We start from the raw sequence: 27981 nt of genomic DNA, 5'->3' as shown, positions 1-27981 counted from the left end.
ATTTATCTTCGAATTAGGGATCTCTTATATATTCCATGTGTACATGGGATGCGTTGCTTGAATATACATTATTTATTAAAAATAAAAATTAAAAATTAAAAAAAATAAAAATAAAAAGGTTGGACAAAATGTGTTATTTTATTGATTCACAAGGGTTATTTTTGGATTTAAGCTTTTTGGTTTATTGGGGAATATAAGCAGACGACAACTTATCATAAGCCGTCGTAGACCTTTATTTCTATTCCATTGTCTCTAAAACGACTGTCGCACAAGGCATATAGGAAATCCAATAAATACCTGAAAACCCAAACAGCGCCACAGCCAGCCAGCGACCGGAGATCATTGACCCCTTGAATCAGGGGCTTTGTAGAAATTGAATTTGCATCTTTTGGGTGGGGGGGCTCCTGGTACGTTCTATAAATTTCCTTATCGGAATTGGTTTGTTCTTGATGTTTCTCCATTTGCATTCACTATTATTCATTCATCGACCCAATTGGATTGTTTGTTTGTTTGTTAATCGGAGTAGCTTACTGTTAGCTGCCAAAAGACTTTTTTCTGTTTTAGGGTTTGAACTCAAAAATTATTGAGGACGCTGATGAATAATGAATATATATTGATGTCTGTTCTTTGTTCGTAGCGCCATTCTCTTGTCTGCTTCATGACATTATAGTGAAGAAGCAGCGGCCGATGCGATTTCTATGGCCGAAGACGAGGATAGAGTTCTGCTTAGTAGTTTGGGTATAACCTCCGCGAATCCTGAGGATATCGAGCGTGACATTCTAGCAGAGGTATCGGCCCCGGCTCTATTAACTTTAATACAATATGTAACATTCAATGTGTTTAGTTAAGAGCTTTAGGAAACACGAGAATGGTTAAGATTTTGTTTTGTTGCATCTAACTGGCTCCATGGTGCCATGCCATTTAAGCATTTTAAATAATGTGGCAACATATTCACCAATCTATGAAATTTAATTTGGACCATGGAATGGAGTTCACTTCTGATCACGTAAAAAATTTATTCTCCTTGTTAGTGTTGTTATTCTAACTTTAATTGTTGCTATGAAACTGAACTTGGTGAGAACTGTTTTAGTTCTTGAAATGGTAATGGTTAGCGTTTAAGGAATATTTTTATGTGAATTTATGATGTATTGGGTAGAAATATGAGTTAGTCGATCGAAATTATGGAATCTGACAATAGTGATCCTCAAATGGCAGGTAATAAGGAATGATGAGAATGGTAGCGAAGGTGGAGGGAGCACGGAGGAGGAACCTCTCGAGAAGTCGGAAAGTATTGACCCATCATCCACGAGCCAAGCAAAACTCTTCCATAAATTGAAGGTAGTAGAGTTTGAAATAGATGCCGTTGCCTCCACTGTTGGGCAGGTGAGGAATGTTGCAAGTGATGGTAATGACAGAGGGGAGCTTGGAAATCAAGAGGATGGTGGTCAAGTTTCCCCTAATGGCTTAAATCTTCAGCATGCCTTGGCTGCTGATCGGCTTCGAAGCCTCAAGAAAACCAAGGCTCAACTTGACAAAGAACTTTCAGATTTGCGCAAGGGTAACTCTTCCAAAGCTGTTGAACATGACAAGGTGTTACGAAATCTGGTCAAGGAAGAGCCAAAACGCAAGAGGAAGTTAAAAGAGGTTCAGAAATCGAGGAAAAATGTGGAAAAGAGACAGAAAATAGTCTCATTTGAGGAGGATACTGGTTTTGATGCACTTTTGGATGCAGCATCTTCAGGCTTTGTTGAAACAGTAAGTTGAACATAGTCTTAAAATTCTACTCAGTGCAGCATTGATGAGATTTGTGGCAGAATTGAAAAGGATATGATAATAGAATTGTGATTTTTTTTTTTTTTGTTATGCAAATTAATTGATAGTTAACAAAAAAAGAGGAAGAGTGAGGACTAATGTTACCATGTTTACATTTTAGGAAAGGGATGAATTCATTCGGAAAGGAATTTTAACTCCTTTTCATAAGCTGAAGGGTTTTGAGCGCCGTCTTCAACAACCAGGGTCATTTAATAGGCTCGATGTACCTGAGAATGAAGATGAGACTAATAATCTTGTTGCTGCAAGTGTTGCCAGAGCTGTACGGTCAATGTCAGAGGCTGCTCAAGCTCGCCCAACAACCAAACTCCTTGATCCAGAAGCTTTGCCAAAGCTTGATGCACCTACTCGTCCTTTTCAAAGGCTGAAAACACCTTTAAAACTTCCTCAATCCGCAAAACGAGAGCTAGAAAAGAATGATGATTCAAAAAGGAAAAAGAAAAACAAACGGCCTTTGCCTAACAGGAAGTGGACAAAGCTCATTTCTTGTGAGGAAAAGCACTTGGAAGAAAGTGGTATGATCAATATTCTGTTTGCTTTCAGTATTAGGTAGTTCTCTGGTCTTATTGTTTGCTGAGAATCAGTATGTTGGATTGATGTGTGCCAACTGATGCATTGGTGCCTGGCTTTCTGCCAATTCTTTGGTTTATATTTTCGTCTAGCCCTGTTTTGGTGTAGCTTTTGTTGATTATGGTGTAATGTTTTATTACGAGTTAGTTGATGGGCTGTATGTATGAGGAAATGGTGAGGCGTTGAACTGTAAGTTACTTTCTTATTGTTGGACCTTGGCTAGGTATAAGAATTACATTATGTGGCTTGTCGATCTTATTAGCATATCTTGGATATAGACAAGTGGCCTGCCTATAGATTAGTCCATTTTGTGTTGGCCTCTCTCTCTCTCTATATATATATATTTACATATTTAATGATCCTTTTGTCTTAGGCACCTGATCTCAAGTTAAAGAATTACTGTTTCTTCCTAAAATTCTGAAAGGGTGGCAATGATCAAACATGCTTCTTTTTATTATTATTATTTTATTTAGAAGCAAACTTCTGGGCCAGGAAGGAGCCAAAAATTGTGAACCCCCTTTTTTTTTTTTTTTTTTTTATAAATAATATCTAACTTCGTTTTCTCATTTACATTGTACACCTGACACATGCACACAATCATGCCTGCCTAGTGTATATTCTTGACCTTATATTTTAGTTACTAGCAGATTGCACGCATCTGGCCATCTGGGAACAATTAGTTATTTTTAATCTGACAAGTTGTCCAGAAGTAGTAATTACACATTTTAATTTGTTTCTTATGTGTTGTTGTCCAGAATTTCATATGTCCTGTATTGTTGTCCAGAATTTCATATCTTCGTATCAACCTTGTTATTTTTCTTGCAGAGGATGCAAGGGATGAAGTAGTAAGCTCCAGTTGTGAAGATGTGAAGCCAGAGGGTGTTAAAGACGTGGATGATTATGAACCTCCTTATGTAACACTTGAAGGTGGGCTGAAAATACCAGAAAGCATCTTTTGCGCACTTTTTGACTATCAAAAAGTGGGAGTACAGTGGTTGTGGGAATTGCATTGCCAAAGAGCAGGTGGGATTATGGGAGATGAGATGGGTCTTGGTAAGACTATCCAAGTCTTATCTTTTCTTGGTGCACTGCATTTCAGTAATATGTACAAACCGAGCATTATTGTCTGCCCTGTTACACTCTTGCGACAGTGGAGAAGGGAAGCACGAAAATGGTACCCAAGCTTTCATGTGGTGATACTACATGATTCTGCTCAGGATCCTATTAATAGGAAGAAGCAAGCCAAATCTTATGATAGTGATTATGAAAGCGAAGCTTCATTTGACAGTGAATATGAGGGAGACATCTCGTCTAGGAGCAATGGAAAATGGGATTCCTTGATAAACCGTGTTTTGAGATCAGAATCTGGGTTGCTTATCACCACTTATGAGCAACTGCGCATATTAGGTGAAAAATTGCTTGATATTGAATGGGGTTATGCAGTTTTGGATGAAGGACACCGAATTCGGAATCCGAATGCTGAGATTACTCTAGTTTGCAAGCAGCTACAGACAATTCATCGAATAATAATGACTGGTGCTCCAATTCAGAACAAGCTGGCTGAACTGTGGTCTTTATTTGATTTTGTTTTCCCTGGGAAGCTGGGTGTCTTGCCTGTATTTGAGGCAGAGTTTGCAGTCCCCATATCTGTTGGTGGTTATGCTAATGCTTCACCATTGCAAGTATCCACAGCTTACAGGTGACCTTTGTGATATCTCCAAACATTTTTAGAAGGGTCTGGTTTATTTTTGAAATTTTTAGTATGTACAAGCTGATTCGAGACACCCAGAAAAGAATTTCAGCTAAAAGATAAAAACCTGGCTTGTCATGTCTTGAGTTATTCACTTAGTCTTGAATGTTGAAAGATCCCCGATCCCCTGGCTGAGGGGAGAGGATGTGGGCAGGAAGGGGAGGAGCTCATTATTCGCTTTAAGTTTGGATGATTCACTATTTTCTTTTTCATGAGTTTCTTAACTGACTTACCCAAAAAAGGTTTCTTCAATTTCTGATTTTCAAAATTTCCCTGAGAGTATTTTCTGAGTCTTAATTTTTTTTGCATTTTTTTTGCTGTCAGGTGTGCTGTGGTCCTGCGTGACTTAATCATGCCTTATCTCCTACGACGTATGAAGGCTGATGTGAATGCCCACCTTCCAAAGAAGACCGAACATGTCCTCTTTTGCAGCCTCACTGCAGAGCAACGATCTGTGTATAGAGCTTTTCTAGCTAGCACTGAGGTAGAACAGATTTTAGATGGCAATAGAAATTCTCTTTACGGAATTGATGTGATGCGTAAGATTTGCAATCACCCTGATCTGCTTGAGAGGGAGCATTCCTGCCACAATCCAGACTATGGGAATCCAGAACGCAGTGGAAAAATGAAAGTAGTTGACCAAGTGCTTAAGGTTTGGAAGGAACAAGGTCATCGTGTTCTTCTTTTTACACAAACTCAACAAATGCTTGATATTCTTGAGAAGTTTTTGATTACCGCTGGCTACTGCTACAGGAGAATGGATGGTCTTACTCCCGTAAAACAAAGAATGGCCTTAATGGATGAATTTAATAACTCAAATGATGTCTTTATCTTCATTTTAACGACCAAGGTTGGTGGTTTGGGAACAAATCTAACTGGTGCAGACCGGGTGATCATCTACGATCCTGACTGGAACCCTTCAACTGACATGCAGGTACTTTTTTATGTTTGATCACTCCACCCCATCTTAAATATTCTCCCGTTCATGAATGTTAAGAATCTCACAAATATGATATGATGCTTTTGATGCCTTCTCATAAACTTAATATCTAAGGAATCCCACATAATTTTTCTTTGAACAATTATGTCAATTTCAGGCAGAATGGAAATTTATTCTTGACGTGAAATGTTGCTTCATTTGAATAGACACCCCTGTAAATCAAGGGTAACATTTTACTTTAACAGGCCAGGGAGCGTGCTTGGCGTATTGGTCAGAAACGGGACGTAACAGTGTATAGATTGATCACAAGTGGAGCGATAGAGGAGAAGGTGTACCACCGGCAGATTTACAAACATTTTCTCACTAATAAGATTTTGAAGAACCCACAGCAGAGAAGGTTCTTTAAAGCTCGGGATATGAAGGATCTTTTCGTCCTGAATGACAACAGAGAGAATGGGTCAACTGAAACATCTAATATTTTCGGTCAACTTTCTGAAGATGTAAACGTTGTTGGGGCTCAGAAAGATAAACAGGATAAGCAAAAACCTCTTGAAGTTCCTGCACGACATACTGATGGTGTTGCAGCTGAAAATGATAACAAATCAGGGATTGCAACTTCGAGCGGGAAAGGGAAAGAAAAAGCTGATCACAGTGATGGTGATGTAGATGAAGAAACAGGCATTTTAAGGAGTCTTTTTGGTGCCCATGGGATACATGTAAGTTTCCTCAACGTTGTTATTGTGCTTTGGTTTGTACCTTTCTTTGATGGCATTATCATGTAAATCAACCATAAACTAATTTTTTTCTTCCTGATTGTTGTCTGGTTGCATTTGGAAAGCTGGAATGTTAGTATATTTTGATAAGGGAAGGCTAGCGTTAGACCATTTTGACATCATTCTCAAGTGTTGCAACAGAAAGTAGATATTACTAGGGTTTTCTTAATTCACACTTGTTTTGGTTTTGACAAAAAGGCATTAACGAACCACTTATTTTAGATCCCACGTTTGCTCCATCATAACTCCATTTTTTTTCTGGGTACATTCGGATTTCTTTTGTAACCTCACTTGGTGTTGTTTTTCATCTACAGAGTGCCATGAACCATGATGTAATCATGAACGCCCATGATGGGGAGAAGATGAGGCTTGAGGAGCAAGCTTCCCAAGTTGCACAAAGAGCAGCAGAAGCATTGCGCCAGTCACGGATGCTCCGTAGTCGTGACAGTATTTCTGTCCCAACATGGACCGGGAAATCCGGGACTGCTGGTGCACCATTATCTATGCGTCAGAAGTTCGGTTCAACTGTGAACTCTCAGTTGACAAATAATACCAAATCGGTCAATGACTTGTCCAGCAGTGGAACCAACAGTATAAGTGGAATTGCAGCTGGGGCATCCGCAGGGAAGGCACTATCTTCAGGCGAACTATTAGCTAGAATACGAAGTACCCAAGAAAGAGCTGTTGGTGCTGGACTTGAACAACAGTTGGCTTCAAGTTCTCATAACGATGTTCCGCGTGGAGGGGCCACTCTGCATGGATCCGAGGTTTATCCGACAGGGATGGGTACACGAAGTGATCCTGCCTTGGAGAATTCCTCATCATCAAAAAAAAGTTCTCGTAACAAGGCAAGATCCGCTGATGTTGGGCCTTCTAGACCATCAAAGAACAAAGCTAGAGTGCAGCCGGAAGTTTTGATACGCCAGATCTGTACATTTATGCAACAAAGAGGTGGAAGAACCACTTCAGCCAGCATAGTGCAGCACTTCAAAGAGAGGATACCCGCCGAGGATCTACCCTTGTTTAAGAATCTTTTGAAGGAAATAGCAACACTAGCGAAAGACCTGAATGAATCGCATTGGGTTCTAAAACCAGAGTATCTACAGAAATAATCATACAAATATTTCTAGGATCTGCAGCCATGTTCATATCTGCTTTAGTCGTGTTCGCCAGTTGGTCATTGTTTCTTCCAATTTTTCAGTGACAGGCAAAGGTGACAAGAAAGTCCTTTTTACAGTTTCTCGGTCATTTTTGGCACTTTCTGATTCAAGCCACACTCTTCACTGAACAATCTTTTGCTGTACAGTGCAAAATGTAGAATTTTTTTTTTTGGAAACTTCTAAAATTAATCCAAAATGTTCAATCATGCTTGGCTTTGGTTGCCATCATGCTTGTTTGACATCATTATAAACAGAAATTAGGTTACAGCTCTGAGCTTATTGTTTTCCATCCTTTCTTTATAACGCAAAATTAGTTCTTATAGTCTAACAATAAGCTCTTTAGGGTTTAAAAAGTAATTTAAAACTACGAATGGCAAATAACTCCCCAGTTCTAACTTCTGTTTGAAATTTTGACAGAAAACCATCAAAATGTCACATTAAGGCTAATAATAATATAACACATGTCCTATATAAATTTATAATAAAAATTAAAATTAAAAAATAAAAATTAAAAATCTAAGGGATGGTTTGATCGTCCATAATTGGCCATGGCCCATCAGGTAGCCAAAGTACTCCCAGTAGGGCTGTCAATAATTATCGGAAAACCGGAACCGAGGACTTGGTTTCAGTTCCGATTGAAAAAAATCAAAAACTAGGTGCTCCGGTTCTAGTACCCGGTTTTTACCATAACCAGGGTACCTTATATATATATATATATATTTCACAACTTCACGCCATTCCGCCTCTCTCTTCATTTCCCATTTCCAAATCCCCAAATCCTTTTTTATCTCTTCATGGTCACCGATTACTTCTCACATCTACCCCCATTCACCACTGCTATACCTCTGATTTGTTTTGGTTTTGGGGTTTGGTGGGTCTGTAATAAAACGCATGTTTGATGTTGCTGTGTTGTTTGATGTTGTTGTGCTGTGCAATAAAACCCATTTTTGTTCTTCTGCAATAAAACCCATGTTTGGTGTTGTTGTGCTGTGCTGTGCAATAAAACCCATTTTCGTTCTCACCCTCCGATTCTTTGGTTCGGCAAAGAGGAGAATGAGTTGTTGTGCTGTGTTTTGTCAAAAAAACAAAAAATTGTAGCTGTCGTGTTGTAGTGGATTTGTAGCGTCGTCGATCCCACTGTTCCCACCCTCTCGTTCTCTGGTTCGGCGAAGAGGAGAATGAGTGAAATAACTTGAGGGTATTTTGGGCATTGAAATATTTTTTCTTAAAAAACCGGTTACCTGGTCCAGATAATCGGGTACAAACCGAAATCAGCAGGTAACCGGGACCTAATTCCCGATTCCAGTTTCCCAAAATCAAGAACCGAGTACCCCTGTTCTGGTCCTCGATTTTGGCCAAAAACTGATAAACCGGACCAAGTTGATACCCCTACTTCCCAGGCTTTGAGGGTGGTTGAGCAACAAATTCCATTAAAATTTCAAAAAGAAGCTTGGACTTGAGGATTGTTTGTCATTTGTGCTTACCGCAAGAAGTTTTAAACTACTTTTAAACCTTAGAGAGCTTATTGCAAATTGGTACAACCATATAGATTGATTTTGCAATTTTTTTCTTTATATAAATTTGAATCGAGACGTCTTTTTTACTTGTTCTTATAAATATCCGCGTATCTGGGTAGATTTTAATAGGGTTAACTTCACAAAGACTCCCTTTAACTTTCACGCATTTTGAGAAGACTCTTCTAAAGTCCAAAAATTCTCAATTTCATCTCTCAAATTTCTAATTTGATGAAATCTACCTTCTTTCGTTAGGATTTGGCATGAATGCTATGATAGATATCAAGATACCCTCAACTTACTTTTTTTTTTTTTTTTTTTAATGTGAAATTAAGGGTATATTTAAAATTTTATAAATGTTTTAAGAATATATGTGACATCCTATAAATTTTGTAGATTAAAATAAAGCATTTTTGTTTTTATATATAAATATATATATATATATAGTTGTTGGATTTAATTCATATACTCATATATAGAAAAGCCATTAGAATAGAACTTTTTGGTGAGTTTTTATCCAATTAAATATTATGTAGATCTCCTAGAATATATGAAGAGATTTTATCTCTTCTTAACTCAACGTGATACGTGATAAGTGTATATATATATATATATATATATAAAAGATGACTCATTTAGTTAAGAGAGTATTAGTGGGATCATTAGCCTATTAAATATTTGAGAGTCTTCTAGATTTTAGGAGGATTTATTGCTTAATAATAATAATAATAATAATTATAAATAAATAAATAAATAATAATAATAATTTGACGTAGCCTCCAAGCCAGTTGATAAGAACGTGTCTTACTTTTTTTTTTTCTCTCATTTGCCATTTGTTTTCATGCACAAGAGGAAGCCTCCACGTAATGGACATTTGTCCTCTTGCATGATTTTTCCCCATAGCCATTTAACACGTCCTTTAACTTATTTTTTTTGTTTATTATATCTCTCTCTCAACTCTCCCTGATATGCCATATATAATACCCAAAAGGCTTTCTTTTCTCCTCACTACCACTCAGTAGCGAAAACAAGTAGGGATTATTTCAAGACTTTTTTTCTTCTTTTCTAGCACAGCAGCGGTAAGGAACCCCTTTCTTTATTATCATTTTGCTTTTTTTGGAATAAGATTATTTGCTTCTTACGAGTATTTTAGGATTCTTGTATAGGTGGTTATCTAAGGGGTAGTAATCTAAGGAGTTTGTAAAAATGACTCTTATTATTAAAATGTTAGTTTTGTAGGTTTTATAGAGATTATATATATTTTGTTTAGACAAATTTTTCACATAAGTCAGTATAATGTTTTTGTGATTAGATATTATACATTCATAATAATGATAATAACAATAATAAAAATTTTATATGTGTAAGACTTATTGAATAAATGTTTAGCACCTCACACACATATATATATATATATATATATATATATAGTCATGTTGTTTTGTGTACACATATATATAAATATATATGTAGCTTTTTTTTTTTTGTATATATATATATATATGTACACGTGTACAGCAATAAGGGAAATTGGATTATATATACCTATGCAATATATTTGGAATATGACCTTATATGCTTACACATGGGGTCCGTGCAAACACACACACACATATATATATATATATATATATATATACTACTTGTCTACTTGTCACGCCCCCGATTAAGGAGAATATGGGAACGCGAACTTAAAAGGGAAAACACATTAATTAAGGAATACCATTACATTAATACTAAACCAAAGTTGAGAAGTCAAAAGTTATATAGAACTAGTGTTTTAATATGAACATTTACAAGATATTGTTTACATATGAGTTGAGAATCCAAAAAAAACAAACATTTCAAGTCCTGTTAGGAGGCATAATCAAAAGCGACTACTATAGGGAGGTTATAGTCTCCTCATGCGTCAAGTGTTCTCCTATATACACATAACAAAAATTGTGTAGTCTACAAAAAACAAAAGTCTACACAACAATGGCTTGATCCTTGCAACTCATTAGAATCCCAAGCTCTAAAACTCCTACGGCTCTGCAAAGCAGTAGGTCCATGTGTCCCAAGCATAAGGCTATATAATCGGGTCCTCAAGAATAAGGACACCTACGGGAAGCCTCATTCTCAACACTATTATGTATAACAGCATCTGAAAAATTTAAAGGGGAAAAGGGGTGAGTTCGACAACTCACAAAATTTAAATGTTGTGGTTACTTACTGAGTTGTCGAACTCACCCCTTTTCCCCTTTAAATTTTTCAGATGAAAATTTTCAGATGTCGTTATACATAATAGTGTTGAGAATGGGGCTTCCTATAGGTGTCCTTATTCTTGAGGACCCGATTATATGGCCTTATACTTGGGACACATGGACCTACTACTTTGCGGAGCCGTAAAAGTTTTAGAGCTTGGGATTCCAATAGGTTGCAAAGATCAAGCCATTGTTGTGCAGACTTTTGTTTTTTGTAGACTGCACAATTTTTGTTATGTGTATATAGGAGAACACTTGACGCATAGGGAGGCTATAACCTCCCTATAGTAGTCGCTTTTGATAATGCCTCCTAACAGGGCTTGAAATATTTGTTTTTTTTTTTATTCCCAGCTCATATGTAAACAAGATCTTGTAAATGTTCATATTAAAACACTAGTACTATATAACTTTTGACTTCCTATCTTTGGTTTAGTATTAATGTAATGATATTATTTAATTATTGTGTTTTCCCTTTTAAGTTCGCGTTCCCCTATTCTCCTTAATCGGGGGCGTGACAGTAAACAAATCATTTCATTCATTTTCACGTCTCTTTAATGCCAAACCCTAATGGAGGGGATATATTACATCAAATTAAAAGTTCAATGATTGAGAGTTTTGAATATTGAGAGGATCTTTTAAAACACGTGAAAGTTCAGGGAACCTTTGTAAAGTTTTCCCATTTTAATATGTAGAAGTTTCTTTAGTTCTTTCAACCATGCCATCGGGAGGTATGTATGATTTCACATTTATTTTTCGTTGGTCTTGTTATCTTGAGATTTGCCACTTTTCAAATTGTATCCTCTTGTTATAGAGGAAATTCTAGTTGGTGTATAAAGTGAGTGTTGCATATTTTTTTGATTAATTGATTGGTGTGAAATATCCGGTGTAGGCACTTCACCTTTTTCTCACTTTCCTACTTGTTTATGGAATTTAGTGTGTTTTATACTAGTTTCTTAAAGTAATTTTAGAAGCCATTCTTGCATCACTTCAAGAATGAAGTGACTTTTAAAATCAAAATTCAATAATGATCAATCACAAGTTCGATGGTAAATTTATAAGCCATATTGTTCTTGCAGTTACACAAGAGAAACATAAGAGAAATTTCTAGCATTACTCAATTTTTTAACTGGATTGCATATCTTTGTGCAAACTTCTAACAAGTAAACCCATTTTGGTCATATTTCTTCCTTTCACGTGCATAATCTTTCAAGCCCATGTGTGTGTGTATATATATATATATATATATTCTATTCAACTTCGGGAAAAAAGGAGGGAAACAAACAAAAACACAACAAATTACAAGGGAGAGTCAATCTACTTTTGTGCTTCAGAGCATTGAGGAAGAAAAAATTATCTACCAATTCATCAACAGAAACCATAAACTCATACTTCAGATTTCCAAACTTTCACCGACCCAAATTTTCTACCATCACCAAGAAACAGTTCAGTTGGAGTATGTTATATCCTACATTTTTATTTTACAATACCAATGTGACAATCCTGACCATCCCTTAATTTTTTATATATTTTTTTTACTATTCCAAAAGTTGGTTGAGATAATCACGTTAACATTGTGAGATAAAAATGTAGTTTTTAATATTGCTAGTTCAGTTAAGGATACAATTTACACAAATCCAAAAACAGCTCTTAACGAGAGAATCTCACATGCTATTAAAAAGGCATGTGCTTCTCACATGTTAAGAAACAGACACATGAAAATGCAAATTTTATAGATTGAGTTGAACGAACTGTTCGTCCGCTACTTCTCATTTCCAGTTTTTGCCAGGGTTACCCAATCTGGTCATTTTTCAATTAGTCAAGAAATGTGCCTGATTCATAGCCTTAATTGTGCATTTATGGATCAACCCTAATTACAGTTAATAGATGGTCCATAGATACACACATTTCAGTTTACAATAGTGCATATCAACCAACCATATAGAAGAAAAATAAATCTCTATATTATATAAAGTTAAGAACTTACAAGCTCAAGCAGGACAAAAGAGGCATACAGATATATTTCCAGGAAATATTATTTTCCAGATATGGAAGAATTAGGTACCTTGTGCTTTCTACTTTTCTCGTTCTCTTTGTTATTTTTTTCTTTTTTCCCTTTTAAATACTTCTTCTGAAGAACACATCAAACAAAGATCTCAATCACAATTAATAAATGCTCACACAATCAAAAAGCTGCCCATCCTGAAGCAGTGGTCTTCGCCGATCCTGATCCAGTTGCTGAAGGAAGATTTCTCTGCAAATCCCAACAAGCAATGTGCTATGAACACATTGTTCACATATATACATAGACACGAAATTACCAAGTAAGTTCAGTATACTAGGGCTTTTACAAAATATTAGTTTTAAAAAAGGGGTAAATTTTAGTAAAGTTGGGGATTATAGGAAAAGTATGCTTTATGTTAGAGAATAAGTCCATCAACCACATGAACCCAAGCAAGCAAGGACATAAGTATGATTTCCAATAATAAGTTCACTGGAGTAGAAAATAATAGATTTAAATTCAGATCCGATATGACTTTTATATACATATAATTGGCCCCAAGGAGAGGGGAAATGAGAAATTCAAACCAATGACCTCGCTTCATGAGACGTGGTCCTTAGCCGACTGAGCTATCCTTTAGGATTAAATCCCATGTGACCAGAATGGAAAGGTTAGGACTGAAACATATGTATGCAACAGAGTTTATAAGCATATCCTTCTTGGATAACAAAGGAAACCAGTGACCATATAACAACCACAAATCAATAATTCCTCAGAGAATCATAATATCTAAGATATACTACTCAGCCGCCCCACGTAACAAGACTAGCCAAAGGCTTTATATGATGGTAAATGTAATGCTTTGTGTCAGGGAAGAACGGTATCTACCACATGAAAACAAACAAGCATATACAGAAGTTCATTGAAGTAAAAAGAAACTAATTCTGATAGATTAGAGCTTTCCAACTTGCATTTAACACCATATGGTTCCTACCAGAATAGTAGCACAGCAAGTTGAGTACTTAAAAGCAGGTAAGCAACAGATTTCAATTAGTGTATGCTTCCCATATTAACAGAGCACATGAATTTGACCATATAATGATCCCTGAAAGAATTGTAACATCTAAGAAAAATTACTTGAGCATCTCATGTAACTTGACATGATTACATTTACAAAACATGATATTAGAAAATATGTCGGGGTGCCATTTCTCTCCACAGGCTTCACTAATAATTTCTAACCAAGTGTCAAGTTCCAATAACACAAAGATATCGATATCAATATCAAAACATAAATAAGATGTGCCCTATACAGGTAAAGAATTGCATGCAAGTCAGAAATGCAAAGAACATCCATTATGATATGCGATTCAAATGTAAATTCTATGATCCAAACACCAAGCCACAATGAAGTTCAACAGGTATAAAACTGAAGAATCCTGCTGCACTATTACTAGCAGTCAATACTGCCAAAAGTTCTGAAGGAGCTCCAAAGTATCATTCCTAACTCCATCCACATGAGAACCATGGTAAATCACACGCACTTCTTCACGATCTATAACCATGAAATCAATGTGGTAGTCCATGTGAAAAATATCTCATATGGTCAGCAGGGTTTCACCAATCTTGCTAAGGGCGAACCATAATTTTTATGTTGCTTCTGGATAAGAAGAACTGAAATTGTAATATCTATTTTTTTTTTTGAGTAAAATCGTAATATTATTACTGAAATCTTCAACTAATTTGGCACTTACTCAAATCTTCTAGTAATTTTTTCATAATCCCTAGCAGAGAATGAATATGGTCAGCCATAAGAAGACCACCATGCCTTCTTTCTGCAAACCAAGAATCCCTACCTATGTGTTGGGGAACAGAAAGCAAGTGATTCTTTTCAATTAAAGAGATCAGGGCAAAATTAAACAGCCAGATGTTACGTCTCAGGATGGTTATAACAAGCATACTGGGTTTTAAATTATCATAACATGTGAAACAAATCATGTGCAAGAAAAGGACGCGAATGAGCGTTGAAGGATCAGAGGCAAACCTCAAGTGGAGAAAGGTCTGACAAAGGGTCATTAGAATGCCTCACATTTTCCTTAGGCCCCTTGAGACCATCACCATGGTGGCTGGCAGAGGTCATCCGAGCAGGCACGTGATCATTTGGAGGAGGAGGGAGTGGAGACCTGATTTTTCCTGCCCCACTGGGTGGCGGGGCAAGGCTCAAAGCTTTAGGCTTTGCAGTTCCAGAAAGCCCTCCTGCTAGACCAGCAGCTGAGAGCATACCAGTTCCACCAGATGATTTGGGCTTCACACTTATCCGGATCGTTTCACCTTCCTATAATATAAATCAGAATAAAGTCAATTCCTTCCAAAAAGAGAGCCAAAGACACAATTTTTTTTTTTTGAGAGAGAGCCAAAGACACAATTTAAGCCCATATAAAAGTGGCACAAAATGAAGTTGAAAAAAAAGGGCCACTCTCAGAATTATGAAGACAAATGTGGCATGTACTTATAAATGTAGCAAGTGTAATGTAATACCCCAATTCCATATTGGGAAGATAAATAGCTCAAATAGAATGTGTGGTTTATAAATACACTCATGGGTGGGTACAAAATTTCACATTGGTTTCTTATTAAGGAGATACTAGGCTTTATAAGCAGGGGCCGAACCACCCCCTATATATATATATATATATATATATATATATATATATATATATATATATATATATTTTATGAGTATCCTCTTTGAAAAATATATTTTACACCCACCCCCCCCCCCCCCCCTCAAATTTTATTTTATTTTAAGTTTTGTCCCCCTCCCTTCAAGTTGTAGTTTTGCCCTGTTTATAAGTGACTTTAGAAAAGTTTCAAATTATATAGTCATTTTTTGAGTGATAGTGACTAGCATACGGTTAACGTTTTTCTTCGGTCCTAGAAAAAGGTGTGGCCCTGACGAGGACATCAAGGATTGGAGGGGGGAGATTGTATCCTCAAACTCGTCACCATCCCAAATCCATAACAGAACATACATGAAAATAAACTCTAACCCAGACTCTCTGCAAAACCCACAACACTGCAATACTAAATCATACACGATCTCCTACTCCAAAATATACAATGCTGCAAAATAGACAAAACCCACAACACTCATTATGCCAAAAATAAGTAATAACGCATTCTTCTGTCCAAAATTTGCATTTTTTTCAACAAATGCACAACACCCATTACACCAAATCACACATTGCACTAATCCAACACATGCAACTTCACAAAGAACACAACACCCATTGTACTAAATCAGACATTCTCCTACTCCCAAGACACGAACTTCCGCAGAAACAAACAACACCCGCTACACTCAATGTCGCAATTCCACCAAAAAAACCAAAAACTCAGAAATCATTTCCCAGAAAAACATTAGGTTCATACCTTCAATCTATGATTCACAGCGGGATGAATATCAATTTGGTTATCTCTATCATCGGCCTCCCCACCACCACCGCCACCCTCCCTCTTCTCGTGCTCCCTCCTCACGTACTTCTCATGGTCGGAGAGCGCGACATTGAAGTCGAACGCCTCGTTGCGCTCCGCGAAGCCGAGCCCCACGAAGGCGTGCTTGCCCCGGCCGTCCTCGATCCGGAGCACGAAGTAGCGCGACGAGTCCAATACGGTCTCCACGGCGCTCTCGCGGGGCTGGCCCGGCTGCACGAAACAGGCGGCGAAGAGGTCCCCGGAGGCCGGGTCCTCGAGCCGGATCTCGCACCGGGTTTTGCATGATACGACCCGTAGCCTGCCGGACCAGATCTTATCGGACTGGAGCCACTCGCCGCACTTGTACCCGCCGGAGGTGGGGCGGGGAGGGATTTTGTATACGGCGACCTCGCGGACCACAAGGAGGGTCTGTTCCAGGGCCTCTTCGTCGTCCTCCTCTGGCTGTTGCTGGTTAAACGACATCGTTTTTCTTTCTGGGTTTTGTCTGTGTGATGGGACTGTGGGTTCCTTCAGGGAATTTGCAAATGATGGAAAGGGAATGTATCAATATGACAATATCAAAGGAGCGCAGGGAGAGAGAGAGAGAGAGAGAGAGAGAGAGACGTGGGTTTGAAGGGAGTGCTTGAAATGTCAACTGTAATGAAGAGACAACCAAGGCACAATCAGAACTTACCCTTTTTGCCCTTTCTTCTCTTTCATTTTTTTATTTTTTATTTTTTTCCTCAAGAAATATGAAAAAATAAAATAAAAACATGAGTCCTTTGATAACGAAAGAAAACATGAATTGGTATAAGAGTTTTTTTTTTTTAATAAAAAAAAGTATTCTAATAATATGATATATATATATATATAGGTGAAAATTGTTTTTAAGTTTTAAGAGTAGTTTATTTTTGAGTTATTTTTTAATTTTTTTTTTTATTAATACATCTAGAATATATATATATCCGAACTCGTGTCAACAATCTAGAAAACATAAAGACAATGTTAAAAGACATTGCGACAAATTGGGGGCCAACCCATTTCGTGAGATTGATTTTGTGTTTCGTGAGATTGATTTTGTGTGAGAGAGAATTGACATTGCCACAAATGTTAAATGTTGTCTACAAAATGACATGGTTGAGGATGAGGTGAATGTCTCTTATGATTATTGAGATGATTTTGTTAAATTTTGCACAACATAATTTATATTTTTGTGAATTTTTTAGACCAACTATAAGAGAGGAAGCTCAAAATGTTCACTTGCTGGATTGTATTTTTTTATTTTTTTAGGTAAAATTTTAAGCTTTCATTAAAATCATGATAAAGCATCCCGTTCAATTATTACAATATCACGGATAAGGATAGCCAATTTTGTGAGATGGTTGAATTGATGTCTTCGTGAGATGACGAGCTGTCATGTTTTTTTTTTTTTTGGTGAGCTTCACATACCATAATTGGAAGCCTTTTAGTATCATCTTTGCATCTTCAATCAACTGCGTATATCTGTTTATTATCTTCAATCATCTGTTTGTTTGTTTATCGTGTCAGATTTGGCTCCGTAAAAACAAATGGGTTCATGAAGGAAGTTTCATTAATCCTAATATTATAATCCAAAAAACAGAGGAGGAAACACTGACCTACGTTCGGTTACAGCAAAGAGACCCAGCTGAAAACAATGGCTTTGCTCGTGTGAAGGTTTGGTTGGCTCCTACCCAAGGTTGAAGAAAGGCGAATTGGGACGTTGCCATAAATAAATTAAATGAAAGGGTGGGGATCGGAGTTGTCATAAGAGATGATAGAGGGAACGTGATCGCTGCCATGTGCAAAACAAGGATGGGTAAACTGGATCCAACAATGGGGGAAGCATATGCCGCATATCATGCAGTTTGTTTATGCCAGGAAATGGAAGTACAAAATTTAGTTTTGGAAGGTGATGCGAAACAAATTGTGGATGCCATCAATTCAACTACGGGCACATGGAGTTGTTTTGGGCATCTAATCGAAGATACCTCACTATACCAAGGTAGAATTGCGTCTATGTTCCTCACGAAGCAAATGAGGCGGCTCATCGAATGGCGAAAGCAGCAACTACTGATGTCAGTGATAGAATTTGGAGGGGTACCTCTTCTTATTGTATTAGTGATATTATTTTGATTGAGCAATTAGCTCTATCTTGATGATTGTTTGTTGGAGTTTTTCCACCCCACATACAATTTATTATGAATGAAATTCACCAATTTAGTTAAAAAAAAAAAAAAAAAAACTGCATATATGGAATAGTGTTTTTCTTTCTACAAAGCATAAACTATCTCAAATAGATTACCCCAATTTTTAATAAATTTCACAGCCTTTCACGCCGCATGTGCTTCCGCTATTTGTTGGGCGGCTTCAATTTTAAATGGTTTGAATTATATATGCTTGAATAATCATTAGTAGGACAAATTTATTTTGATAATACTTTTTCCTTCTCTCTTTTATTTTTTTCTTTTCAAAACAAAAACATTAATAAACAATTTATAACGTAAACACTCAGAAATATTTTCATCTTTACGTCACAAAACAACAAATAAAAAATATAATCTAAAAATTATTAACCTTATAACAATTATTTATTCATTTATTTTATTTGTTTTAGGTGGAGTGGTGTGAGAAAGAGATGGGCATAAAGAAGGACAAAGATGCAAGACCAAACAAAGGACTGCAGACTGAAGCATGTACACAAAAGAAACCGTGACACAACATCTGCCTAAATCTAATACCATGGATAAGATGGTAAATCAGATTTTATGGCTTCTTAAGCTCTAAATACCAACTAAGCCTAATAATAACTTGATTAATAACAAAATTTTTCCCTTTTTTTTTTTTTTTTTTTTTTTTTTTTTTAATTTTAAATTTTTATAATGAAGATCGTGCATTTTACTCTTAACGTATATATAAACAGAGTGTTTGTGAGTTAGTCTTCCCACATACTAAGCGTTTGAGTTTGTGATTTCAAAAAATGTGATTTGAAAGCGTGGTTTTTAAAATTTCAGTTAAGCGCAATTTGACATTTAAAATTACAGTTTATCTTTTAAAAATTGTGTTTAAAAAATAAAAATAAAAAATCATTACTTGCGATTTGAAAACGAATAATTTTTTCTTTTTTAAATCTCAATTTAAAAAATTGCAATTTCAAACTGTCAATTTTTTACGATTTGATTTAAAATTTAAATATCCAAATTTGAATGACAATTTAATTCGAGGATCCTTGTCCATTGGTAATTTGATAAGTAGAGATTTTACCCCTTTTTTTTAATTATTTTTTATTTTTTATTCAAGTAGAGATAATACTTTCTTTTTTTTTTTTCTGAGCAAGTAGAGATAATACTTGAATGACAAACAAATGCAACTAGAAGGGACGAAGTTAGGGCTTGAGCCCATGGGCCAAGAATCGTTAAGGCAGTTTGGTAGTAAAGCCCGAGCTCTGGGTCAAATTGTGTCCATCAAGTTGTCTGTATGATGGGCCTGGGCTTTTGCGTTGGCATATACGAGAGCATACATCTTGGCTCATATGTAAAAATAGTGATAAAATCAGAACTCTCACGTTGGCATATATAATGAAATAGTGATAAAATAAAAACGTGATTTTTTACTTACTTTTTTTAATGGATTTGTTAGTTTTTTAATTCAAAAAATAAGATAAAAATATTACCATACTGGCTTAATATTTTCAATCCAATTTGTAAAAGCTCTTTATGATTGATACAACCACTCCTAATTAATAAACTAATTATAAGATATAATTACTTAGGTGACTGGATGCTAAGCAAATTTGCAAATTTAGCTAAAAAAAGGTTTTTTGTTCATTTATTGCATTCACATTCGGCTCAGCAATTTTGCGCTCCATTTAGCTAAAAAATTACATTTATTTATGTTAGCCACCGATTTTTCTAAATCACCTATATACGACTCTCTATTTTAGCTATTCAAACATTTTCCCTATTTCATTTAAATATTATTTATTAAGATAAGAGAGAATGTTACAGATTAAAAATATTTTGTTTTTGCATTTGATTAGTGAGCTAAGTATAAACTCATCAAATAAGTTTCCAAATTATTGAGCCAGATACAGCTCTTTTTGCAATTTTGCTCCCGTTTTAACATCCCGATGAGCTATAAATAAGTGCTAATTAAACCCACATCAATCAGTGACATGAGTGTTAAGGCAATTCCATCATATTATTTGATAATAAATATTGATGAGTTTCGGCATTTAGGGTGCGTTTGGAATTGCGATTTCGTAAGAATAATCTGCATTTTTAAAAGATATTTCAAAACGTAAGGCGTTTGGCGTTGCAATTTAAAAAACACTTAATTTCAAATAGAAAAAAATATACGATTGCTATAAGCAAGTTATGGGTGTTTATTTGAAAAAAGTGCGAATTTAAACCAAAACCACAATTTCGCATAATAAATACTTTATAAAAAATTAATTTTTAACATGTTTTACCAAAAACCTTTACCATTTAAAAAAGTAGTAATTTCAAAAACTCAATTTCATTTATTAAAACAATTCCAAACATATCCTTAGTATGCTTGTTCTCATTTGTGAATAAGCTCAATTTTATAATGGTCTTCCGAGAGGTTTTGCAAGTAAATTCCATCATCTTTTGCAATCCAAATGCAATCGCTCCGGTTACATCTAGTTGAAAGCCAGCCATTGGTATCATCCCAAAACACGTTGAATGCTGCATGAACATTGTCGGCGCGCATGTAGCACCAGTAAAGCGTTGTCCCCCAGACGTTTGGTCGGAAATTCCAAGAGAATTTGCCGCCGACCACAGGATTGTGCATGCCCAGATCATCGTCTTTCGACTTGCAGTGAATGTCCGCCGCTCATGTCGTTGACAATGTGCACAAATCGTGTGTTACTGCCTACGCGTTCAGGATTAACGTTAATTGCTTCCTGAGACGAAGGGCTCATGGCTAACGCCAATACAAGTAAGAAACCCACTAGGCACCAAGTTGCTCTGAGCTGCCGTTGTTTTAGCTGATCTTATGTTGCTGCAAGTGATCATATATATATATAACAAAATTCCATTATAATTTACTGATATTTGGTTGGTGGGAGTTCCTCTCTTGTTTTGGAGGTTAGTGAGGTCTTTTCAAATTTTGGGTTCTACCATATTAGCGGTTTGATTAATGCTCTCGTAATGAAAACGTGATTTTTAGAAACGTAGTTAAGTATTTTACAAATTTACAATTAGGAAAACTTTAATTATTCTGTTAAACTACAAAACCTTTTTCAAGATCCTCCAAGCTTTAAAATTTTGTAATGTGGCATTTTAATTAGGTTAAGATTTTTTGTTAAATCATAATGAAGAAAACTAAAGTGACCAAAATACCCCAATCAATAAATTAAAAAGAATAAAAGAAAAACAACGTCCCCTAATCACGTTGTTTTTGTGGATCTAAACTTACTAAAGGCTTGTTTGAGTGTGTGTTTGATGGGCTTAAAAATTCGTTTAGCATTCAAAAAGTTTGTTTGAAGAAAAAAGTACTCGTTTGATAAAAAAAATTGAAAGCTATTTTAAGGGTCCAAAAAGTAGCCAAAATGCACTTTATTTTTAAGTTTTTGCCAAAAAAATGTTTTTTTACTTAAAAACTATAATTCTCAAATATTCTAGCTTTTTGTTTAGTACAAATTTTTAGGTACTAAAAGTACTTTTTAAACTCTCTAACGCAATCACAAATAGACTGTTACTAATAATCTCGTCACGGGTATTCAACAAGGTGTTTTTTTTTTTTTAATTATTATAATTATTATTTTATTTCCTTTTTTAAAAAACTTCTTTTGAATTTCTGATTTATATATATATATATTTTTTAAAACTAAAAAGCATATATGTAACTTTAAAAAATTTATGAGGCAGAACAAACATTTTATTGAAAGGGATTCTAAATCCAACAATTTTCTGCTTGAATTGCTATAAACACTACAACAATTACTAAAAGATAAATCAAAATCCCATATTGTAAATTTCTTTAAGTTTTAGGCAGCGGATAGCAATGGCAGTATGGCACAGTGGCACTCAGAGTCACATATAACCGAATATTGACGTGCCTTACGAGCCATACTTCTCGATACACAGTTTCATAAACTGTTTTCGATCTCATCATCAACACATAATGCTTTTGATTTACAGAGTTAATAACAACCAGAATTAACTGAACTCCAAGAATAACTGAAATATTGCCGACACTTTTTTAATTTTTATTTTAAAATAATAATAAAATAAAGGATGATTGAGCTTTTGATTCACTGACCAAGGTATAATCCATGACGTAATGCCTTTTGAGCTGGGTTTTCATCAATCTCTTTCGTAGCTGCTTTTTTCTGTCTTGACAATTTAATAGCTGGCACTTGTCGGTGCTTTTCATTTGAATCCCATTTTAGGATAACTCTTCCCTTCTTACCCCCTTCCTTCGCTCTCACTATTCTGCTTTGTTTATGCGGCATTGTAACTATATCAATCAGACATTCATGCTATATATAATAAACTCAGTTTCTTGATAAGTTCTTGATAGTTTATGTTCTTGAGAGTCAGTTTTCATGCAACTTTATATGCCCTTCTGGGGTTTAATTGATGCAATGGAATCGTTCTGAGGCTTGGTGGGCAAAATTTTGTATTGGGTTTTAAATAATCAGTCAATCGGATTGTAAAGTTTGGATCTTGAGCTTCTGCATGTTGAGGTCACAATAGACGGGTGGTTGTTTCGTCGCTGTGAAGATGATGAGGGGAAGATCTCATGGGAACCAAAAGAATCCGTTGGTCATTGCAGTAGTAGTTTTAGTCATCTTCTGCGGTTTTCTTTACATTTATTCTCGGAAAGATGGTTCATCTGCTTTAGCGTATGGCACAAATTCCTTAAAAAAAATTGGTTCTTCTTATTGGGGTGGGGATGAGGATGCTGGCGAAGCTGGTGTTGTGCTAAAGAGCATTCCAGTGAGTTTATACATAGCTGAGCTTATAATTACAGATTCTTAGTATGTTCTTGTGTAAATTGAACTTATAAATCTCATGTTGAAGGTTTGTGATGGTCGGCTTTCGGAGTTGATTCCTTGCTTAGACAGGAATCTCATATACCAGACAAGGTTGAAGCTGGATCTAGCCCTGATGGAACACTATGAGAGACACTGCCCGGTGCCGGAGAGACGCTATAATTGTCTGATTCCTCCCCCACCAGGGTACAAGGTGAGAAGTCTTATTCAAGTCTTTTTGGTTAAATGGAATTGAGTGTTAAATCACTGCTTGTATTAGAAGCTTAAGCTGATAGGAAACTTAACTGAAATAAGAGGTAAATGAGGAGATAATTTTGAACCCAAAATCTTTGCTTTGATATCATGTTAAGTTTAAGTTGATAGAAAATTGTAAACTTCATCATTTAAATTAATATTCCAACGTTGAGGACTTCATATTGTTTGGCATCCAGATAGAGGTAAAAATGCATTACTAGTTTCTGTTGTTCTTTGTGGAAACAGATACCAGTCAGATGGCCAAAAAGCAGAGATGAGGTATGGAAAGCAAATATACCTCATACTCACCTTGCAACTGAGAAGTCTGACCAGAACTGGATGGTTGTCAAAGGTGAAAAGATTGCCTTTCCTGGAGGAGGAACTCACTTCCATTATGGAGCTGATAAGTACATTGCATTAATTGCTAATGTAAGTTAATTTGTCTTCCACAGTAGGGGGAAAAATATCAATCATGTAAAATATGACTCTTTTCAATGGTTTAAACTGGCAGATGCTCAAGTTTCCAAAAAACAAATTAAACAATGAGGGGAGGATCCGAACAGTCCTTGATGTTGGTTGTGGAGTTGCCAGTTTTGGAGGATACCTGCTTTCCTCTGACATTATTGCAATGTCATTGGCACCGAATGATGTTCATCAAAACCAAATCCAGTTTGCCTTAGAGAGGGGAATTCCTGCATATCTTGGGGTTTTAGGGACAAAGAGACTCCCTTACCCAAGTAGATCTTTTGAATTTGCGCATTGCTCCCGCTGCCGGATTGATTGGCTTCAAAGGGATGGCATCCTTCTCCTTGAGCTGGATAGGTTACTCAGACCAGGAGGCTATTTTGCTTACTCTTCTCCTGAAGCCTATGCACAGGATGAAGAGGACCTGAGAATATGGGGAGAGATGAGTGCCCTTGTGGAACGCATGTGTTGGAAAATAGCTGCTAAAATGAACCAAACTGTAATTTGGGTGAAGCCCCTGACTAATGATTGTTACTTGGGAAGAAAATCTGGTACTCATCCTCCCCTCTGCAGATCCGATGATGATCCAGATGCTGTGTGGGATGTGCATATGAAAGCTTGCATCACACCTTACTCTGATCGTTAGTACTGTTTCCCCTATTTGTTATCTATGAAATAATCTCTCTGATTTTTCATTTGCAGGACTACTAAAAATGAAAAGTCAGAGCACTGTTAAGCACTGATCTAAGACCATTCATGCCCCTCAGTTTTTTTTTGGTAGCAGCCAAAATAAATTTGAACAATGATGCCTAATCAAAATAGACAGTCAAAGTTATTTCCTAAAACACAAAAATCAAATGAGAAAAGCTATTATAACTTTTGTTGTTATTTATGTTTGTTTCAGGAATTCTTCAACGTATTTGGGGGATGTATAGGTGTTTCTGATTCCTAATGTCTCTGGTTTTAGATATTATACTGGTTTGCACATATATCTGAAAATGTGAAATCTGAATGCATATGCTGTCATGCTTGATTTTATCTTATTTTCATGTTTTATGGTTCTTGGGTACGAGGGAAAACTTGCATTATGACTCAAGATGTAGTCTTCAGAATTAGGATGGCCATGAATGTCTTCATCTACTTTCTGATATATTGATTTCTTTCTGCATTCCTTTCCTTGTTAGCACCTTTTTGAGATCTGTTGGCTGGAGGGGGTTGGCTCTGAAAAAAGTCTGATTGGTCCTAATACTTTGTTGAAGTAAGCCACTTAATCTGGGAATCGGTCCAAATAATTGAAACTAAAGACTATAAGAAGTCTGTTTGGTCGTAGTTTATCCCGTATCGGAATTGATAACATTTCATCAAATACATCCTCCATCTGTTTAGAGAACTTTCAAGAGGGAATTATTATATGGTCACCATATTTGTTTGTGCAGTAGCAGCCGTTAAGGCAAGGGAAGGAAGATCCACTTGGGATAAAGTCATAAAGACAACGTTGTGTGCATCTTAGCATATGTCAGCATGCCAGTAGTTGTAATACACTGATCTATAATATGCACTAGCACTAGAATCTCATGTACCAGTTTAGAGTTCAAGTACAAATTTGATTGATTTATTTTCTGCTGATGCTTAATTGCTGAATTTAGTAAGCTACAGCTCTTCCAAGGTTTAAGGAAGGCCCTTGCATATATTGGAACCTGTAATACTCCAAGCTTCATTTGCTTGTAGAAAACATTGCCTTATTTTGTTGTACTGCATTACAGTTTTCCATAATGTTATGAAATTATCATTGGAAGTTGAAAAAGCACTAACAAAATCTTTTGTTGTCTGATCAGAAATCCAGAGAGCAAGAGGAAGTGGTTTGGCCCCTTGGCCTGCTCGATTAACGACTCCAACACCCCGTCTAGCTGATTTTGGCTATTCCGATGAAACGTTTGAAAAGGACACGGTAATTTTTTGCACAATCTCTATCTGTTTTATGTAAAGACAAACACACATGCAAGAACCTGGTTTATTTTTAAATTGATGTGGTACAGGAAGTCTGGCAACAAAGAGTTGAAAATTACTGGAATCTTTTGGGCTCGAAGATCAAGTCCGACACCCTGAGGAACTTGATGGACATGAAGGCAAACATGGGTTCATTTGCAGCTGCTCTGAAGAACAAGGATGTCTGGGTTATGAATGTGGTGCCAGAAGATGGACCTAACACTCTTAAGATAGTTTATGACAGAGGCTTGATTGGCACAGTTCACAACTGGTATGTTTTAGCAGTTTTTTTGAGAAGTTTTGATTTAACCAAGAAACAGAAGACTAGGTTTATTTGCAAAATGATAACATACTTTCTGTCTTTAATACTCTCCATTTGCTTTGGAAACTACTAAAAAAAAATTAAATTATAACCGTTTAAGATTATGAATTGTTATTTTCTTGGTGGTCTTCAGTGTCTTAAAGACAGCATTTAGACTTCTATTCAATTTTATGGGAAAAATTAATGTACTCTTATTATAATTTTAGAGAGCTTAGTAGTAAGGTCTCAGAATTAACACCACACAAAACTTGCAATTCTTCCCAAAACCAAGAATTAAACCAAGGAATTGAGGCAAAATAGGATAGCACACAACCTTTGAGTATTTCTTTTTGAAAATTGATGAAAAATATACATAAACTGCAGTGAAAGCCTTCTTCATTTATTTATATAGAAAAAAAAAAAAAAAAAGTCCAAACCTTGCTGGAAAGCTAAATAAACTGACTCTGCCAAAATGTGTTCAAACGAGTTAAAATCTTGTTCGAATGAGAAACCTTGTAATACGGTCGAACAAGCTTGGATCTATTGAACATCTCGGTTTGTCGTAATATGCAATAATTTGGCCGAACGAGCTTTGACCGAGACTTTCAGAAAGTCGCCTTGATCGAACTGGGACTAGACATTGCAGAGGATATGGCCATGCTAGACATGATGACAAATTTCATGCCTTCTTGTATTGTACTTATTACTGATATGCCTTGTTTGGTTGCAACTGCAGGTGTGAAGCCTTCTCAACCTACCCACGAACTTATGATCTACTTCATGCTTGGACTGTCTTCTCTGATATTGAAAGGAAAGGCTGCAGTGCTGAGGACCTATTGATTGAGATGGACCGGATACTTAGGCCTAAAGGTTTCATCATTGTCCGCGACAAACCTTCAGTTGTGGAGTTCATAAAGAAGTATCTCCAAATGTTACACTGGGAGACACTGGCTACAGCTGATGCAGACCAAGACTCCGAGCAAGAGGAGGATGATAGAGTGCTCATTATCCAAAAGAAGATCTGGCTTACAAGTGAGAGCCTCACGGCGTTGGAATAACATGAAACACCACTGGCTTCCAGTCTCCTTCCTATTAGCACACAAAGCGAAAAAAATATTTAGAATTACCTCCGACCATATATCTGTTCGAGCAAATCAAAGAACCTCAGCAACAGAAAAGAGATGTCTTCCAACATATGTCTAATAATGCCTTATAGGATGGAATACACAGGCTTAGTATGTGTTTTTTTTTTTTTTTTTTTTCCTTTATAATTGAAGATGGGAAAAGGGTTTAAGGGGGAGGCTCTGTATTTATATGTACTTTATTATTTATCACATTAAGAAATAAAAACCAATTCCAAATATAATTTCACAAATAATTCCTTATTTAGAATAAATTACCGACTTCCTTAATTGGTGTCTAGTTCAACTGTAAGCGGCATTATGAGATTTCTAACACTGCCAACCCTCTAGAGTTAAAGTTGGCCTCAAAGGTGCTTCTAGTTATAACTTTTGTAGATTTTGGTGTTGCCTTATTTATATTTGTAGAGTGAGAAAAAAGGGTCACCCACCTTATATTCATTCTATTTGTGATTAATTTGCATCATGGAAGATCTTCATTAAGAAAAGTAGAGGTGGCTAGACGAAGAAAAGATGTTAGGGTTTACAAATAAATTACGAATCTCCTCCAATGTATCAAAT

At 36.1% G+C, this 27981-nt stretch overlaps 3 protein-coding genes across 4 annotated transcripts; 2 read left to right on the top strand and 1 right to left on the bottom strand.

Moving 5' to 3' along the window:
- The first annotated feature begins 324 nt into the window (after positions 1 to 324).
- Positions 325 to 7226, top strand: LOC132165668 (protein CHROMATIN REMODELING 8). The gene is made up of 8 exons (XM_059576322.1): positions 325 to 407; positions 638 to 788; positions 1216 to 1755; positions 1934 to 2345; positions 3226 to 4099; positions 4475 to 5084; positions 5336 to 5806; positions 6178 to 7226. Exons 2-8 carry the CDS (start codon positions 699 to 701, stop codon positions 6973 to 6975), a joined length of 3795 nt encoding a protein of 1264 aa, XP_059432305.1. The 5' UTR covers positions 325 to 407; positions 638 to 698; the 3' UTR covers positions 6976 to 7226.
- Positions 7227 to 12719: 5493 nt separating this feature from the next.
- LOC132165601 (uncharacterized protein At1g03900) lies at positions 12720 to 16908 on the bottom strand. Of its 2 annotated transcripts, none has more exons than XM_059576232.1 (3): positions 16212 to 16908; positions 14824 to 15114; positions 12720 to 13031 (listed from the first exon to the last, which is right to left on the bottom strand). In XM_059576232.1, exons 1-3 carry the CDS (start codon positions 16734 to 16736, stop codon positions 12963 to 12965), a joined length of 885 nt encoding a protein of 294 aa, XP_059432215.1. In that variant the 5' UTR covers positions 16737 to 16908; the 3' UTR covers positions 12720 to 12962. The 2 variants fall into 2 exon arrangements, with proteins under 2 accessions (XP_059432215.1, XP_059432216.1); XM_059576233.1 differs by lacking the exon at positions 12720 to 13031 and adding an exon at positions 13234 to 13413.
- Positions 16909 to 22644: 5736 nt separating this feature from the next.
- Positions 22645 to 27657, top strand: LOC132165578 (probable methyltransferase PMT8). The gene is made up of 7 exons (XM_059576205.1): positions 22645 to 23239; positions 23324 to 23488; positions 23776 to 23958; positions 24041 to 24635; positions 25830 to 25942; positions 26031 to 26251; positions 27018 to 27657. Exons 1-7 carry the CDS (start codon positions 23024 to 23026, stop codon positions 27337 to 27339), a joined length of 1815 nt encoding a protein of 604 aa, XP_059432188.1. The 5' UTR covers positions 22645 to 23023; the 3' UTR covers positions 27340 to 27657.
- Positions 27658 to 27981: the final 324 nt, after the last annotated feature.

Source organism: Corylus avellana, chromosome ca11 (assembly GCF_901000735.1).
Source record: "Corylus avellana chromosome ca11, CavTom2PMs-1.0".
NCBI lineage: Eukaryota > Viridiplantae > Streptophyta > Magnoliopsida > Fagales > Betulaceae > Corylus > Corylus avellana.
The sequence above is the reverse complement of the archived record's forward strand: the minus strand, read 5'-3'. Positions and strand labels throughout refer to the sequence as shown.

Coding starts and splice junctions, on each gene's coding strand:
- LOC132165668 (XM_059576322.1), top strand. CDS start 699: ATGGCCGAAGACGAGGATAGAGTTCTGCTTAGTAGTTTGGGTATAACC. Junction 1,756..1,933: donor CTTCAGGCTTTGTTGAAACA/GTAAGTTGAACA, acceptor TTTACATTTTAG/GAAAGGGATGAATTCATTCG. Junction 4,100..4,474: donor CAAGTATCCACAGCTTACAG/GTGACCTTTGTG, acceptor TTTTGCTGTCAG/GTGTGCTGTGGTCCTGCGTG.
- LOC132165601 (XM_059576232.1), bottom strand. CDS start 16,736: ATGTCGTTTAACCAGCAACAGCCAGAGGAGGACGACGAAGAGGCCCTG. Junction 15,115..16,211: donor CTGTGAATCATAGATTGAAG/GTATGAACCTAA, acceptor TTTATATTATAG/GAAGGTGAAACGATCCGGAT. Junction 13,032..14,823: donor CAGACCTTTCTCCACTTGAG/GTTTGCCTCTGA, acceptor TGGGATTTGCAG/AGAAATCTTCCTTCAGCAAC.
- LOC132165578 (XM_059576205.1), top strand. CDS start 23,024: ATGATGAGGGGAAGATCTCATGGGAACCAAAAGAATCCGTTGGTCATT. Junction 23,489..23,775: donor CTCCCCCACCAGGGTACAAG/GTGAGAAGTCTT, acceptor TTGTGGAAACAG/ATACCAGTCAGATGGCCAAA. Junction 24,636..25,829: donor CATCACACCTTACTCTGATC/GTTAGTACTGTT, acceptor TTGTCTGATCAG/AAATCCAGAGAGCAAGAGGA.